Source organism: Achroia grisella, unplaced genomic scaffold (assembly GCF_030625045.1).
Source record: "Achroia grisella isolate CSIRO2021 unplaced genomic scaffold, CSIRO_AGI_Agris_v1 utg1112, whole genome shotgun sequence".
Classification (NCBI taxonomy): Eukaryota; Metazoa; Arthropoda; class Insecta; order Lepidoptera; family Pyralidae; genus Achroia; species Achroia grisella.
In genome coordinates this window covers 1,303,318-1,321,969 of record NW_026712582.1, presented here as the reverse complement: position 1 = coordinate 1,321,969, position 18,652 = coordinate 1,303,318, and the positions used below count along the sequence as shown (strand labels likewise).

Genomic DNA, 18,652 nt, shown 5'->3' with positions numbered 1-18,652 from the left:
GAGTTGAAAGAGGAGATGAAAGATTGTATGGAAGTATCGTCATTTAGAAGCTTGAAAATTATATTTAGAGCTGTTGATTAAATATGACATACAAAGTTTGTAAAATTATACCCTTATATAAAATAGGGGATGAAAATTTGTATGAAAATTCATCATTTTTGTAGCTAGAACGATGAAACTTTTTTCTTTAGTTTTTTTGGGGTTAGATTATGAAATATTTTTTTCCCAAGGTCACTATTTCTCGCGGACGAAGTCGCGGGCACGGCTAGTAATTTATGAAATTAACAATTTTTATTTTGCATCCAATATTTACAATTTAAATTGTTCCCTGGTACCTAAACTAAGTAGAAACTTGTATTTTAGGTACTAGTTCCCTCCTCTTACAGTTCACAATGGTTGAAATTACAATTTATAAAAAGACAATCAAATAAGATATTAACTCAAGCTTATCATTTACTTGCAAAGTGTCTGTGTATGTATGTGTGTGTGTGAGAGAGAGGATAAGATAAGAAGAAGGAGAGATAAATATTAATACGGGGACACTAGTGTTTCAGTATTCATACTCAAGTGGTTTTACTTATCATTTACTTGCAAAGTGTCTGTGTATGTATGTGTGTGTGTATGAGAGAGGATAAGATAAGAAGGAGAGATAAATATTAATACGGGGACACTAGTGTTTCAGTTTTCATACTCAAGTGGTTTTACTTATCATTTACTTGCAAAGTGTCTGTGTATGTATGTGTGTGAGAGAGAGGATAAGATAAGAAGAAGGAGAGATAAATATTAATACGGGGACATTAGTGTTTCAGTTTTCGTACTCAAGTGGTTTTACTTATCATTTACTTGCAAACTGTCTGTGTATGTATGTGTGTGTGTGTGAGAGAGGATAAGATAAGAAGAAGGAGAGATAAATATTAATACGGGGACACTAGTGTTTCAGTTTTCATACTCAAGTGGTTTTATTTCTAAAGAATATCTAGTAATTTGCATAGACAGAGTTCTCATGATAATTTTGTTGTTACAAAGGGATGAAACACTGGAAGCACTCAGCGATGCGCAAGTCGTCGCACCTATTGTGCTTACCGCAGACACGCATTCAGCATTACGACGGAACTCGTATCTGTACGTGTTCGACTACCAGAGCAAGTTTGGAGACTACCCTCAGGTAATATTCCATATTCCAATGTCTACCAGTTTCTGAACTATCAATTTAATTTGAATATTAATCTAACTTCGCCGCTGGCGGAGGTAGGCATGGAAAATTTCTAACAAACCAAACATTGATGTACCGATGTAATAGAGATATAGTCCTGAATATATTTGTCATCTATATAAACTGAATATATTTGATAAACAATGTCATCTATATAATTACTTTCAAAATTTCTAACAAACCAAACATTGATGTACCGATGTAATAGAGATATAGTCCTAAATATATTTGATAAACAATGTCATCTATATAAACTTTGCGTGGTTTGTCATAACCATAGATTGTTTAGGTTATAGACAACTTCTAATTTATGCAACACTAGCTGTGCCCGCGATTTCATCCACGTTAAATTTAATAAAAGATACAGCCTATGTGTCATTCCGATGCATAAGCTATATTACTATAAACTTTCATCAAAATTCTTTCAGTAGTTTTTGCGTGATACTCACAAACTTTCGTGTTTATAATATTATTGAGATTTATTAACATGTGTATAATCTATAGTAGTTTTATTACAATATATATGTGAAAATGTGTCCATCAGTTCCTTATCTTTCACGAATTAATAACTGTATCTCAATGGTGAATGAAATCCTTATCTTATCTTCTCTCTCACGGTGAACGCGAAGGTAAAGAACGGATATATATTTTATTCTAAAAGAGTTATTAGAATATTTTACATTTATATGATATATATCTACTATATATATATACATCCCTGGTATATAATATCCCTGGACAATTCACCCAACGTTATCCAGTTCCAGGCTAAGCAGAATAATAATAATAATAATAATAAATTTATTGATTATATATATTATAATTAAATATATTGATATTGATTTATCTGATTTTTTTTATATAATACTGTGGGTAATATAATAAAACAAACAAAAAATATAAAGAGATACAGAGACAAATATAGTGGATTAAAGGATAAGTGACGAATGTATACTGTGGGTTATGTCACGTTTTCTCTATCATGTTACACCATAATACCTCAATGTACTACAGCGTAATTTTTAATTTATTTTCTTTATAATCATCTGCTTCTTCCTTATCCCATTTATTTGTGGTCGGCGTAATATGTTTTTCGCTTCCATTCATCCCTGTTCGCAGTCATCGCGTTATTTATTTTGTAAATACATCCTTTCTTATCACAAAATATCATCTTTCACACAATCATCCAATAATCTTTTTTTTTCCTCTGCCCTTATAACCATCCACATTCATATGTAACACCCTTCTTAAAATATTATCCTCGTTCCTACGCATTTATATGTCCATACCATGATAGACGATTACTCTTCAAAAGGCCTCTCTGACACCGGTGCCACTTTCATCACTTCCGTTTGTCTAATGTATTCATTCTTTATAATACTTATCCATTAATAGCACACCACACATCCAAAGAGATCAACATTCTCATTTCAGTTGCATATATATTGCATTCATCTTTCATCCGTCGCCTTTACACCATAATACCTCAATGATCCATAATTTATTTTCTTTATAAATAGTTCTTAATTCATAGTATACCCCATACAGAAATCGAACTCAAACATCTTGAGACTTAGACAGAACTCTTGGTATATCTTCCATTATTATTTGAACCCTGTTAATTCACTAGACAACGAACATGTAGATGCTAACGTACGGATAAACCTAAAAGCGGCTTATGACCAATCTGTATCATACCCTTAAACATAAAAGCACCTAATTACCCCACATTAATCCCCTATAACAAGGTATACAATATGTATTTTACTGACGTAATTTCCGCACATGTACGATTTCGGTACGATCAACTAACTTCATTTTAAGCAAAGTAATTATAGACTCGGCAATATGCGAAGACATGTCAGACACAGTAGTTTGCTCTCGATGAGGGATCTCGCTGGAATGGTCGCTCCGGTAGTAGAGGATGTCGCTCCATTTTATAAGGGTTCGTCGGATGTAATGATTATTACTGGGATGGAGGTCTGGATAGAATGGACGGTGCGGAGGCAGAAGAGCCTGTTATTAATAAAGACTGAAGTCAAGTTACTCCGTTTGCCTCGATAGACGATAACTAGATAGCAACCCAATAATGGTCAGAAATAGACAGTAAATTGATACTAGAAAATTGGTACTGGGCTAATTGACGTTTCGGACTTTTAATTAACTAGGTTTACACGAGCCGTGTATAGTAGTGGAATGTGAACAGCGTAGATAGAGAGTGTAGTGAGTATAAAACTGTTTTGCTATTCTTTATATATGACTAGCTATCGGCCCCGCCTTCGGACGACTGTACATACATCTATACATATAAATAAAATTGGAGTGTCTGTTTGTAATATTGAAATATCCGTTTTACTACATGCACATGAATATAAATACGGTACACCAGAATAACATTTTTTTTATAATTTTTGTCTGTCTGTCTGTTTGTTCCGGTGAATCTCTGAAATGGCTGGACCGATTTTGACGGGACTTTTTTTGGCTAGTAGCTGATGTAATAAGGTATAACTTAGATTACTTTCATTTTTGAAAAACAAAGTTAATTTCAACGCTTCGTCCATTAAAAAATAAAACAAGATTTATACATACAATGTAATTAGTCTTTAATTAAATTTTCTATTAATAAATAAACCTTAATTAATAGAAATAAATGAATAGGCTATAAATGAGGTTTATAATAGTCGTAATTAGACGATTGATACTAATGAGCATTTCTTATTCAATCTTACTCAAAGATCTGTTACACTGTGTTTGCAGTAACACTTATATCAAAAGGATGGGTGACCATATGACCTAAATCGTCGTGTGTCTAGGAAAATTATTGGTAGCAATGGAGTTGTTAGTCCACATTACTAACAATTCCCTTCGCCCATGTACTATGTGAGTTATTCAAGGTTGTTAATTACTATTTTAAACATATGGCGAATCTATTAGGAAAATCTCTTCATTGTTATAATAAAAATGATATAAAAATCTAACCTAAAAAGCAAAAGAAAAAAGTTTCATCAGTCTAACTTCAAAAATGACGAATTTCTAAACAAACTTTCAACCCCTATTTTACCTCCGTAAGTGTAACATTTTTACAAACTTTGAATCTAATATTTATTTATATTCAATCAATAGCCTAAAAAATAAATTTCAAGTTACAACCTTTTATGTCCTCTTTCAACCCCTTAAAACCCTTTTTTTTATTTATATTTAATCAATAGCCTAAAATATGAGTTTTAAATTACTAGCTTTAAAAATGATGATACTGCCATACAACCTTTAATCTCCTCTTTCATCCCCTTACAACCCTTTTTAAATGTGTATCAAATATCAATAAAATTGGTTTAGTAGGCGTGAAAGCGAGAGAGATAGACAGATTTGCTTTCTCATTTATAATATTCGTAAATATAAATAGATAACACCGAAACAATGAGTCAAAACACACCCCTTACGTTATCAAGCAAATATGCCACTATTTCAGTACACAATAATCCAATTTCATGCGATATACAATATTAAGCGATAGTATTTACTCGTATTTACCTTTACCTATAATAATCAGAAGATATGAAATGATTTCCTATAATAGATTTATTTTCCTTATTTGATATGAACATAGTGAATGTAGTATACAAAACTATTACATTCTTATTATTAATGTAACATAAGTTTTGTTTAAAAATAATATGTTTAATATATTTCTATTATATTTAAACAAGTCACATGTTTATTTTATTGTTATTAATGTAACTTTACTTTTCTTTAAAATTAAAATATAATATAATTCACACAGAGCCATCTAGACCCAAGTTAAGCTAGCTAGAGCTTGTGTTATGGGTACTAGATAACTGATACATATACATAGATATTTTTTTTTGTAAATACATACATATTATACATAGAAAACACCCAGACCGATACAAACAATCAAACTCATGAATACAAATGTTTGTGCCGTGCGAGGAATCAAACCCGCGACCATCGGACATTAAGCGGTGTGCTAGACCGCTAGACCACCGAGGTCGTCGTATGTTTAATATATTTCTGTTTTATTTAAACAAATCACATATTTGTTTATTTTATCGATTCATTTATTCGTTTATACACAGATATTCATAGTTGGTACAAAAAAATGTTAATTACTATAGAAAAAAATTGCAAACACTTGTGTAATACTGCGTATATATATGTGAATATTGTGAATACATTCATAACTGAATAATTAATCTGAATTAGCAAAGTTATATTAAAAAAACATATTTGTTTATAGTATGTATAGATTTCACTCTATCATTTTGTATTTTTGGGTCTCACAGAGTTTTTATTGTATACTAGCTGTACCCGCGACTTCGTCCGCGTGGAATAGACGACGAATAGCGAATTTCTATACCTACTTTCATCCCTTATTTTATTTTACCCACTTTGTTTTTAAATAACCTTGATTATTCTTTTGATTATACTTAATTAATGTCTAAAAATATGTTTTAAACTTTTAGCTTTATAACAATACAACCTTTCATCTACCCTTTCAACCCTTTTTACGCATTACAAAGTAATCTACATCCCTTCTCAAGTTCTAGACTATCTATATACCAAGTTTCATTTCGTTTCAGTAGTTTTGGCGTGAAAGCGTGACAGACAGAGTTACTTTCTCATTTATAATATTAAGTAAGGATTGAAATATACTTTGTGGAAACATCTGTTTACGATATTTTTTGATATAATATAGTCAAGAGTCGTAAACAAGGTCAAAAATTATTAAGTTATATATTACTTAATAATTTACTACTTACTATCTACTTTCGGATACATATGGTAATCGATATTTTTACTTTTATTCTTTCCATCCAGTTTGACTAGATACTTCAGTTTTGAAAAGAACTGGCAATTTATCTAATTTTTTTTTTATTTTTATTTTACAGTCTCAACCTTATTTTCTTTTGATAAGTTAATAGAATAGTTTTAGGATCAAAGAAAGTGGCTGTCGCTGTCTGTCCGTCCCTATGTATGCTTAAATCTTTAAAACTACGCACCAGATTACGAAGCGGTTTTTTTAATTGGTACAGTGATTCTAGAGGAAGGTTTATATATATAATACACGTACACCTGTGTGAAGCCGGGCGGATAGCTAGTAGCGAATAAAACATATTAGAATATGCCGTATAGAATATTACGATATAATTATATAAAACTTTATACGTTTTAATCTTCTCCATAGAGTTTTCATGAAGCTATTCTTTCTTTATGGTCATCAAATATTTTAGTGTCGTATGTTAATAGCTCGTAGAAGATCGTAATAGTCAACGAACTCGACTTATACCGGAAAGTAGAGAGTTTGAATGTGACTAACACCAAAAAGGTTTTTTTTAATACCAGCTACATAGCCCATATCATAAATACCTTTCTACATACATAAAAAACCACTATCATACATAAAAAATAATAATAAAGTATAAATTCAAATTGTCTCTATGGTCAGGGCACTGACGACGGCAATCTGCCACGGTAGCGCAGATACACCACCCCCTTCGGCCTGTCAGTTATCTTTCATAATAATCTATATATATATATGAAGGTTTAAACGGTGATAAAAGATAAAGAAATTGCATGTAAAATAGTAAAAACAACAATTTTATTTTCCCATACAAACTGCTGATATCTGTAAATCTGGGTGTGTTCAGAAATTTATTACTTAACTAAACTTCAAAAACACACATCCCTGGTGTTTCAGGCGTCCATAGCCTACGGTACCAAAAGATGGGCCGTATGCTTGTTTGCCAACTACGTGGTATAAAAAAAACATTTTTGAGGCAGTAACGAGTTCGCGGGGTCAGCTAGTGTGTAATAATAAATATGTTTTTTATGGCGTCGATGAACTATTTGTTACTATTTTTTCTAATTTAATGTTAGTAATGTAGCACTTTTGAATAGCCATCTATATAGATGATATAGATATAGAGATAATTATCACATGCTACAACATCTATATGAGATGTCTATCTAGAATCATTCGGAAAGCTGTCTCATCACAAGAAGAACAAGCAATAAACTTGCGTTGTTGTTCTTTTAAATAATCATTGTAACTTTACATTTCCAATTCGAAACGTGAGAATACAAAATACAGTGGTTACTAATTGTTAGCCTAACAAAATATTGTATCATTGATACACTAGCTTGGTACTAGATGGCGCTGTGTGAATTATCCAGGAATGTTATTCATCATCATCATCATCGCAGCCCGGAAGACGTCCACTGCTGGACATAGGCCTCCCCCAAAGATCTCCACGACGATCGGTCCTGCGCTGCTCGCATCCAATGCCTTCCAGCGATATTGACCAGATCGTCGGCCCACCTTGCTGGAGGCGGATCTCCTCATTTCTGATTCGATCACTCAGATTAACTCCGAGCATAGCCCTCTCCATTGCCCTCTGAGTGACTCTGAGCTTGTTCATGGGGCCCATAGTTAGCGACCACGTCTCTGTGCCGTAAGTCATCACTGACAATACACATTGGTCGTAAATCTTTGTCTTGAGACTGCAGAAATTTGGACAAAAACGGAATGTTATTATGATATATCATATATTATAAAAAAATTCATATTTAATAGATCAAACAGACTTCATAAACCGATAAGCCACTCCTACTCCTATACAAGTTAATAAATCTTTTGGGTTCTCACTGTCAATAGCAAGCCTGGGTTTAAACTTGAAATGTGGAATAATTATATTTGCGAGTATAACTCGGTGAAATTCCAATGTTATTAAAGTTTGTTCTTGTTGGACTCTTTGATATTATAAAATCGTTGCTATAACCTCATATTTATTAGATAAAGTTACAACTAAGTCATTGGGCTCCACAAAATATGGTCGAGCGAAGTGATGGCTGGCTCATCCGTCATGCTCGTGAACGAGTGCTGCTTGTAGAGACTGGTCTGCTCTTATCACTACGACTGATATAATCTTGAGTTTTTATATTTGAGCCTAAATAAACTAGCGCTGGTTGGTAGTTTGTATTCACACGTTTCGACTTGTAAACTGTGAACTTACAAGGATTGTTTAAAAGAGCAACACACAAGTTTCTTGCTTATTCTTCTTGTGATGAGACAGCTTTCCGAATAAGCGGTAGATTTAAAAAAAAATTTTTGACTATTCAAAAGTGCTTAAATTAAGTTTGTTTGAATAAATGATTTTCTATTCTATTCTATTCTACTAAATTATTTAAAAGAGCAACACGCAAGTTTCTTGCTCGTTCTTCTTATTATGAGACAAGTTTCCGAATGAGCGGTAGAATAAAAAAATAAGTAATAATTATTCAAAATTGATTCAATGTTCATTTTAATAATAATTTTCTATTCTATTCACTATAATATAATAGAAAGTTTTTATATTTATTTGTTTATAAATTACTATCTACTCGCCCCGGCTTCGCCCGGGTGTACATGTATTATATATATAAACCTACCTCTACAATCACTCTATCTATTAAAAAAAAAACGCGTCAAAATCCGTTGCGAAGTTTTAAAGATTTAAGCATACATACATAGGGACGGACAAACAGCGACAGCGACTTTATATATATATGGACTACCCCTAACATTTAGGGGGATGAAAAATAGATGGTAGCCGATTCTCAGACCTACTCAGTACGCCCACAAAATTTTATGAGAATCGGTTAAGCCGTTTCGGAGGAGTATGGGAACGAAAACTGTGACACGAGAATTTTATATATAAGATATACCTCTTACTATCAGATATTTTCTACACGCAGATGAGTGGGTGATTGCAGAAAATAGAGTCCAATTTACTATTAGATAGGTCATTTAGGCTATATCATTATTATTATCATTACATCGTATAAAACAAAGTCGCTGTCTCCGTCTGTCCCTATGTATGCTTAAATCTTTAAAACTACGCATCGAATTTAGAAGCGGTTTTTTAATAGATAGAGTGATTTAAGAGGTTTAAAACTACGCATCGAATTTAGAAGCGGTTTTTTAATAGATAGAGTGATTCAAGAGGAAGGTCTATATATAATACATGTACACCCGTGCAAAACCGGGGATAGTAGCTAGTTAAATTATAAATAGTAACCGTAAATTTGACTATATTTACATACTTCCAATTAACTTACAAATAACGCAATTCAGAATATAAACTATTCTAAACATTTCAACAGCGCCAAGGCTGCATACACGGCGAGGAGTTGCCGTACATATTCGGGGCGCCGTTGGTGGGCGGGCTGGCGCATTTCCCCCGCAACTATACTAAGGCCGAGGTGGCCTTATCGGAGTCCGTTATGCTGTATTGGGGCAACTTCGCGAAAACTGGGTAAGATTAGAATTTATATATGTTACTAGTTGACACGGCAAACATTGTTTTGCTATAAATTAAAATTAGCATTAAAAAATAGGGGTTGATGATAGAAGAATTAGGGATAAGAAGTATTATAATTATTGGCGCATTATAATGACAATTTTACCGAAAACCGAAGAAAACGAGACCGAAATTTTATATAAAAAATTGAAAATCCGCATCAAATACAGAGAGAGAATGTGGTCAAGTACAGGGAGCGGTCAAATACAGGGAGAGTCGACTGTAATAGTTTGCGGCGCCCGTAAGCTAAAATTATTAATTTTAAAAGAAAAAAGGTTATTACTATTCTACCAAATGAAGAGGATTTTAAATATTGAAAGAAGCCTTTCAAGGTGGCGGGAAGATGTTCCGGCACTCCTTCACTAACACTCTTGAACGCAATCTATTTTAACTGCAAAAAGTTGCTATTTAAATGTTCACAGGCGTATTGGATTTGTTTTCGATGTACCTGCGTTATTTTGTATTCTCTCACTTTTTCTTCGTCTACAAAAATCATTCGGTCTCCTCAAAATTGTTAACAATAATTATTAAAATTCAATATTAAAAGTAAATTTGGGTTTCTTTTGAAACTCCGATGTGTTAGCGAAGACACATAAATTGTAGGAAATTTTCTCTAGTTTAATTTATTATGTAGCTATTTTGATAGTAAAATGAGTCGGAAAGGAGATATTGTCAAAAAACTGTTTTTAGACGCCATTTTTCCTATACGGCGGCGCGAGCGGCAAAGACACGAGGTGGCAAAGTTGAAATTCGCCAAAGAGCACATCGAAATCTATAAGATTACCATATTTCAAAACTCCCGGACAACTCTCCAGGCAAAACTACCAAATGATTGTACTACTAGGTGATTGGAACATTTTTCATAAAATTGAGGTTTTACTTAGCGACAAACTATAAGAATACAGTTTATATATGTAATTTACATAAACTTGAAATATTAAATGCAAATTTTTTGCCATATCGTATATACGAGTATGCTAATAACATTGCTTATTACCAGCATGCTAATAGCACTATTATTGCTACTGAGGAATAATTTAATAACCTCAAAAAAATACAAGATGATGTTACAGAAAATGTACATATAAATATATACATATAGGTACATTCTTTTTTAATTACTGATACATTTTACTTTAATTTCAGTTTTTTTATTAACGCTTTAACGTCCAAATTTGTGCACATCATATTCAACTGATAGCACTCTTTAACAGCTGCCAATGGCGGAATGAAATAAACCAGTCTTAATTCCAAGTTTAATGATATCAGTCTGTAATGAGAGTAATGGTTTTTTTATGGGTTTCAGTATAAAGTTGAGAGTATATTCATTAAGTCTATTAAACCAATCTAATATTGTATCATTAAGATCGACTATGCCATTTATTTAAATCAATACTATTACATTATTGGTTTGCGATGATTTTATATATTTTCGTCAATTAAAGCATATTAAAGATTGTTTTTTTATATTATCTATATCCATGTATCTTTTATACTACATTAGATTTAAAAAAAAAATTTAAATGTCTGCAAAGGCAGATCATATCATAAAAATAGGTGTTTTATTAAAGAAAATAAAAATGTAGATGTTAAATCAAAAGTATTCCAAGCTCATCAAATATTAATAACAATGTGAGCAAAGAATCAGTATTATTAGTTAAGACTACTGCAGTAGCATCTCAAAATAAGATGATTAATATGTATTATTTTTTTATTAATAGGAATCCAAATGAGGCGCAGGAGAGCGATCCCATCAGAGCAGGACGGCAAGAACGTGTTAGGATGAAGAATATGGAGTGGACTGCTTATGAAGCTGTCCACAAGAAATACTTGAATATAGACACTAAATCTAAATTAAAGAATCACTACAGAGCTCATAGGTATGTAATTTCCATTGATATAATTAAAAAAAAAAGTTTATTTTTCGCAAATTTTCGTTAATGTAATTTTTTTATCAACAGATTGTCATTTTGGCTAAATTTGGTACCCGATCTTCACCGTCCAGGTGGTGAAGATGTACCGTCTTCTCACCATCAACTCGACCACGAAGATGCGTCTCTACAGCCTACACTTAAAACATATAGTCCGCCTTTCAAAAAAACAACTGACATAGTGATTACAGACACTGGTTTAGCAACCAAAGTTCCTGTTCTAAGTATTATTAATATTACATCACCAGTGAATTTCAATATAATCGGTCTTACACCACCAACACAAAGTACAGTGGAAGCTGAAATACATAAACCAGATGGAGCCACAGCGTCTCCACCCGAAGATGGCTTTGCTGCTTACTCGACAGCCCTTAGTGTAACTATAGCTATCGGTTGTTCTTTATTAATATTAAATGTTCTAATATTTGCTGGAGTATACTATCAGAGAGACAAAACAAGAATGAACGGGCAAGATGGCCACGCAAATGGTTCTCACTTAAAAAAAAGAGTGGAGAACGGACAAATGCCAAATAACATTTGTGGTGATCTTGAGGGTGCTTTATCGTATCAGACGAGTTTAAAAAATGATCCTGCCACGATTCTAAGTCATCATCACACTCATTCGCATCATCAACTGCCGCCTCCAGAGTTTGCTGATCTGCCGAGTAATAATGTAGCAAGCATGGCAACATTGCCACGAGCACCGCCTCCTCCAAAATTAGGGAAAGGCAACATCAACACTTTAGCGAGTGGTCAGCTACAAGAGAATCAGCCGTTGCTATCGGCTCACCAAATGCAAATGATCAATACTAGTACATTAACAAAGAAGAATACGCAACTGAACGCGAAATCCAATGTAACAATGGAGGAGTTGAGAGTGTGACGACAGCGTGCCTGACTGCAACGGGCCGGCAGTTGCAGTGATGTAGTTCACCATGATGAAATTGTGTGACTTGAGCCGGACCTTCTCAAGTGTGTTACGGATTATATTTGACATTTAAATGAAAGTGAATCTGTGCCGCTTGAAATTGAAGGGTTAGACAATATATTACGTTCGGTAATATTCATATCTGGTATACTAGACAGTGAAAACAGACAGTGTTTATAGTTATTGAATAGTGGACAATATTGAAATATTTAACGGTGTAAATGACTGTATATAGTAATTAAATATTAAAATTGTATATAGTACAGCAGCTCAGGCGCATATCCATCCTAATTACAATTATTATAATCTTTATTAGAAGAATTATTGATGAAGCTGATGTGATGAAAAATGGTATTAGGATAAATAAATCTTTAGGATCGAATGTTTCATTTTTAAAAGTAACATTTGATAGTGTATCTGAATGTAATGAACAATCTATTTTGAAATTGATTTAATACAATTTTTTAACAAGAATAAATTTAATGAATTGGGCTAATTGTAATGATTGTGAAGTAATTATTAAGGAGTTTAGTAGATACGAGACACCAATTTAATGTCGCCCAGTATTTATTAACTAGAAGCAATAAAAGTTTCATCGAACAAAATCAGTTATTTGTGTCTCCGATTTCTTGTAATATTGTCGACTGAAGAAGTAATTGGTATTTTTTAAACTCGGATTCTTCTTTTTAGTTTTGTTGTATCTTGATGGGTTTTTAATAACTGCTTTAAACAGTCATTGTGCAGTTTTAAGATATTAAATTCAATATTTATATAACTTATTTCATAATATCTGTTTCTATTTCTTCTTTCTACCTTTCATTTGCTCACGTAATTGTCTATGTCTATTCGTTGCTTAGTATTATTTTCTTAAATTGTCTTCCATCTATTACAATGTCTTCCGAAAGCCATTTGTTGTAATTTCTTTTCAATAGACAAATATAATTATGTAACTTGCACCAGTGATAATTTCTTCAACTATATTACGTTTTTTAATACCAGTTATTTCTTCAATCGCTATTATTCTACTTATTTCTAACATAGACGGACCAAAGTGTTTGTAAATATGTATATATTAGATGTAAAATAAAATCGTTACCATGTTTTATTCGAACCACGACTGAATTACATGAAAATGTTCCAAAAATACGCATTTCGTATACAGTGGACTTACAAAGTTCTGGAATATGTTAATAATACAAGCGCAGAAGTGCGTACCCGACATATTTGTTAAAATCTATTATGAATATTTACACGTGTTCAAGGCAAAGTTTTCGTGTATTGAGTGTATAATTTCCGCCATAAAACAGACTGTTGTCTTATGAGATTTTACAAGTAATTTCTTAATTGTTTTATTATTTCAAAAATAAGTTTCTCATATGGAAATTCTTACTTCAGTAATCAATTTTTATATTATTATGTTTAATATGGTTTTTGGAGATTTTTAGTCTATTTTGTTACGATTTGAAGATTCGAAAGTAATTATCAGTTTATTGCATAGTTTTTGCTTTGGTAATTCTTCTGAATTTACTTCTAAAATCTTCTTGATCATGAGACTTGTTTCTTGAGAATCTTGATTGTCTCTAGTAGGTTTATATTCGATCAATATTTAAATACATTTTCTTTTTTATTCATCTTCTACTCGATATTTAAGATTGCTTTGTTGTTTTCAATATTGTTACATCTCGCCTTTGCTCAGGATAGGCGGGGAGAACAACCGTTTGCTTTGTTAATATCTACCGGATACTGTAATTACAATGTTGTATTATACGATAAAGTTAATCCGATATAATCGCAAAACACTTTACGTTAACATTAAATGTATATTATAGTGAAACATCGGTCAAGTCTGTACAAATACGTCGTACTAAGATGCAGACTTAAAAATTTTAATAAAATAAATACATGAAAAATTTTACGGTAATTTTATTATATATTTATTTTTCCCGGAATACATTACTGATTTCTGAATTTATTATTACTAAATAATGAATATATTTTAAAATAACATTAAAATATTTAGATGAGGAAAATTCGAACGAAATTTTAAAGTTGAGAAAGCGACTTAGGGATCACTCCCACGTCCAGTAAACGAATCTTAATTTCAGTACCAATTTTTTTTTTTACTTTTAATTACAATACCACAATATTTATTTATATAATAAATTTAAAGTAATTGAATTGAGAATGTGGTTTATATAGAAATAAATCTGACAAATTTATACAATTCAGTAATATTTTTTTTTAACTTTTAATTACAATACCACAATATTTATTTAGATAATAAATTTAAAGTAATTGAATTGAGAATGTGGTTTATAAATAAATAAATCTGACAAATTCATACAATTCAGTATTTTTTTTTTAACTTTTAATTACAATACCACAATATTTATTTAGATAATAAATTTAAAGTAATTGAATTGAGAATGTGGTATATAAATAAATAAATCTGACAAATTTATACAATGTATTCTAGTGCCAACTAAGCAAATCAAATTTACCACGGTTACTTGACAACTTGACATTGATTTTGTGTTTAGAATGGTAAACAAACTAACAGCCCAACTGTCATCATATTATCATGTGATGCCCGTGTTACTCAAGGGTTGTCATTCTACATATATATAAGACTAAGATATCATGCCTCTTATATCCTGTCATTACACTACCTAATCTCACCATACGCAACTACAGAGTAAGATGATTGCGCCTGAAATAATAGTAGCTGGTGTTGATGATGTTTTTATAAAATCTAAGTTAAATTATTTTTGTACATATATATAATAATAATAATCTCAGGACAATTCACACAGCGCCATCTAGGCCCAAATTAAGCTAGCTAAAGCTTGTGTTATGGGTACTAGATAACTGATACATATACATAGATATTTTTTGTTTTTTTTTTTAATATATACATATTATACATAGAAAACACCCAGACCGATACAAACAATCATACTCATGAATACAAATGTTTGTGTCGTGCGAGGACTCGAACCCGAAAATAAAAAAATTCAAATTCAAATTCAAAAATCACTTATTCATGTAGGACATTTTAGCCGCTCATGAAATTTTTTTTTTCCTACCGTCCAGTTCGGTATATTAAGAACAAAAATAAAAAAGTAGATACACAATTACATTGATCAATCAACAAAATACAATACAACACAGGTACAAAAAGGAATTTTTGCTTTCAGCGTTTCCATGAATTCGACTGTACCACAAAAATGAGTAATAGCGTTGCAGGTGTCTCGAGAGTTCCTAAGATACCAATCGAACTTCCAACGATATCCGTGTTTATCCGGAAAGTCAGAGGTGCGGAGGGCATCGCTTTTCACATTAATTTTGTCGGAGTACAGGCTATAGTACAAGTTATAAGCGAAATGGAATCTAATAGCTATCATAAAGTTAATATATATTTACTAGCCGTTGTTTTGCCATATAAATTAAAATCGCTATTAAAAAATAGGAGTTGGTGATAGACGGGTGAAAACGGTTGTATATATTTTTAAATACCACATTATAAAAAAAAATTACAAAAAAATTTGGGGTGAGTCACCCTTAACACATACGGGTATAAAAATTAGTTATAAACCTATTCTCAGACCTACTGTATATAAATGTCAAATTTCATCAAAATGAGTCGAGCCGTTTCGAGAATTTTATATATTAGATATTAATAAAGTTAAGATTTGATTGTGTTTAGATATATCTTTTTCTTTATCAAGACTGAGGGTCGCGACCACCTGAAATCCTTGTCTAAGTAATACTCTCGAAGTATCTCTATGTTCTATCCTTTTGATGGTATCTCGAACGGAACCAGTTCATAGTGCAGGTACACTATCCCTATCCATTCTTCGGTCCACGAGGTCTAGTATTATACATTTCTCCAAATTATCTAATTACCGACGGGAACGCCACGTGACCGAGGAAAGTTAGCAGACGCTGAAAGCACACAGTACAGACACGTTGTTCCAATATAGATATATTAGTGTGGCGCTCCGACTATGAAATTCCTATGATTTCGGGCAAACACCACATCTACAGAGAGGTCGTTAATTCTATATTATTTTAATATAGTAGTAGTATAGTAGTAGTAGTGTGAGCTAGTTATTAACTACAGTTTGTATAATAATTTGCTCTGAAGTTATGTACGTTTAACTGATTTGATTAATCTTTGTCTTTATTGGTTTTCTAATACTTTCTAAAATGTTCTTACGGAACAAAATTAAAATAAAAGACTCGAATATTAACTACTAGCTTTTGCTCGCGGCTTCGCTCGCTTTAATTTATCCCTTTAGGGGTGGAATTAACAAAATCCTTTCTTGGGGGATGGCTACGTTATAGTAGCTTTATGCAGCAAAGTCTCAGCCCGATCGGTTTAAAATTGACGAAGTTTCATATAAATTTTCGTCCCCTATTTTATTCTCTTAGGGGTAGAATTAATCAAAACCCTTTCTTAGTGGACGCCTACGTCATAACATCTATCTGCATGCCAAATTTCAGCCCGATCCATCCAGTGGTTTGGGTTGTGCGTTGATAGATCATTACATCAGTCACCTTTGAGTTATATATATTTAGATTTAAAATACTTAAACAAAGATATAAACACCCTGGCAAAATCAGAACATGATTAGCTTTACAACGCATGAAATTTCCATAAATATTATAAAAATAAGTAATATATCCAGTAGCTTCCGAAAAATGTACCACAACCTGAACATGAGCTTAATCAATTTTAATAACCGCCCCTCATCCATCACTTACACTGCACACGTAAGGCTCGCTAACAGAAAATTACATCGTTAGAGTTAATGGCTCAACATTTGTTTACAGCACGCGAACTCGTAAACTTTCATTAATTCTGATAATAACGAGAGATAGTTCACTGATGGGCACCATGTTTTATGACAACGCTGGATTGGCGATCTCGAAAGCGCTTTACGCTCGATTTGAGAACTACAGTTGAACTGCAATTTCGGAGTATCGAATTTTGTTGCAGCACTGAGCTTGCATTGCTTTAAATGTATATGTAGAACGTACTATAATATCATTATAATAATTTTACTTATTTACTATCTACAAACAACAGTTTTCCATAACTTATCACCTTTTTTTTTCGGACTACTCTAATGCTGTTGGCCGCAGCTGGCTTTTACAGATTCACCGGACGTTAGGGGGCGAGTGCAGATGGTACTCCAAGCCCGCGGAAGGACTTATGGAGCGGCTGAAGGCCAACTCCTGCCTGACGGATACGACTTTAGTCTGAGGGCACCACTAGGGGTTCGAACCTCGGCTCAGGCCGTCGTAATTTCGATCCCCGTTTGAATTGGACGGTGGATCGATCGGAGGGGTCTTATCATCTAAGTGTAAATATGTTACTAGTATTATAAACGCGAAAGTTTGTAAGTATGAATAGATAGATGTTTGTTACTCTTTTAAGCAAAAACTATTGAATAGATTTTGATGTCACTCTCTCATTTCAGGTCTTATTTTCCAAGAAACGTTACAGAAATATAGCTTATACATGAGAATAGAATATAATAGAAAATCATTTATTCAAATAAACTTACATTGAAGCACTTTTGAATAGTCATTACATTTTTTTAATCTACCGCTCATTCGGAAAGCTGTCTCATCATAAGAAGAACGAGCAAGAACTTGCGTAAATAATAATAATACAGAGGCTATAATTTTAAAATCACGGCTAGCTGTCTAGTATGAAATAATTTTAACCAATTTAGATGAATCAGCATCTATTTACTCTTTGAACGAGAACTCTCAACGAGATATGCGAAATAACATTATATGAAAGATGTACTTCCAATGTGTCATATTTTTTATTAGCGTAGTCTACCGCGTACAAAATAATCTGAAGAGCATAATGGTCTAATGTAGGCTACTAAATGGACAGGTTTTTTCTACATATATACAGAGACAAAACGCGAGTTTCAAAGCGTTTGTGGCCCTGATCTCCACCAACTTGCTGCCCACCTTCATGAAGGAGGACTACTGGCCGAAAGGTGAGGTATATCGGCGCTACCGTGACAGATTGCCGTCTTCATTGCCGTGATCACACAGACAATATCAATGTATTAGTTTTTAAATATTATATTATATGTATGTTAGTCTATAAGATATTTATAATGTGGGCCTAGATGCCTGAAATAAATGAATAAATAACAATAATACATTTAACGCTTGATGATAGCAAAACTTA

The 18,652-nt window shown here is 32.5% G+C and overlaps 1 protein-coding gene across 1 annotated transcript in view; it reads left to right on the top strand.

Annotated features, from left to right (window-relative positions):
- Positions 1–13,137, top strand: part of LOC131849771 (neuroligin-4, Y-linked) — a 145,749-nt gene extending 132,612 nt beyond the window's left edge. The window contains exons 9-12 of the mRNA XM_059199892.1: positions 1,027–1,165; positions 9,377–9,528; positions 11,295–11,453; positions 11,535–13,137. Of these exons, the coding sequence (XP_059055875.1) occupies positions 1,027–1,165; positions 9,377–9,528; positions 11,295–11,453; positions 11,535–12,387 (1,303 nt within the window). The 3' untranslated portion in view covers positions 12,388–13,137. The remainder of the gene's footprint in view (positions 1–1,026; positions 1,166–9,376; positions 9,529–11,294; positions 11,454–11,534) is intronic.
- The last annotated feature ends 5,515 nt before the right edge of the window (positions 13,138–18,652 follow it).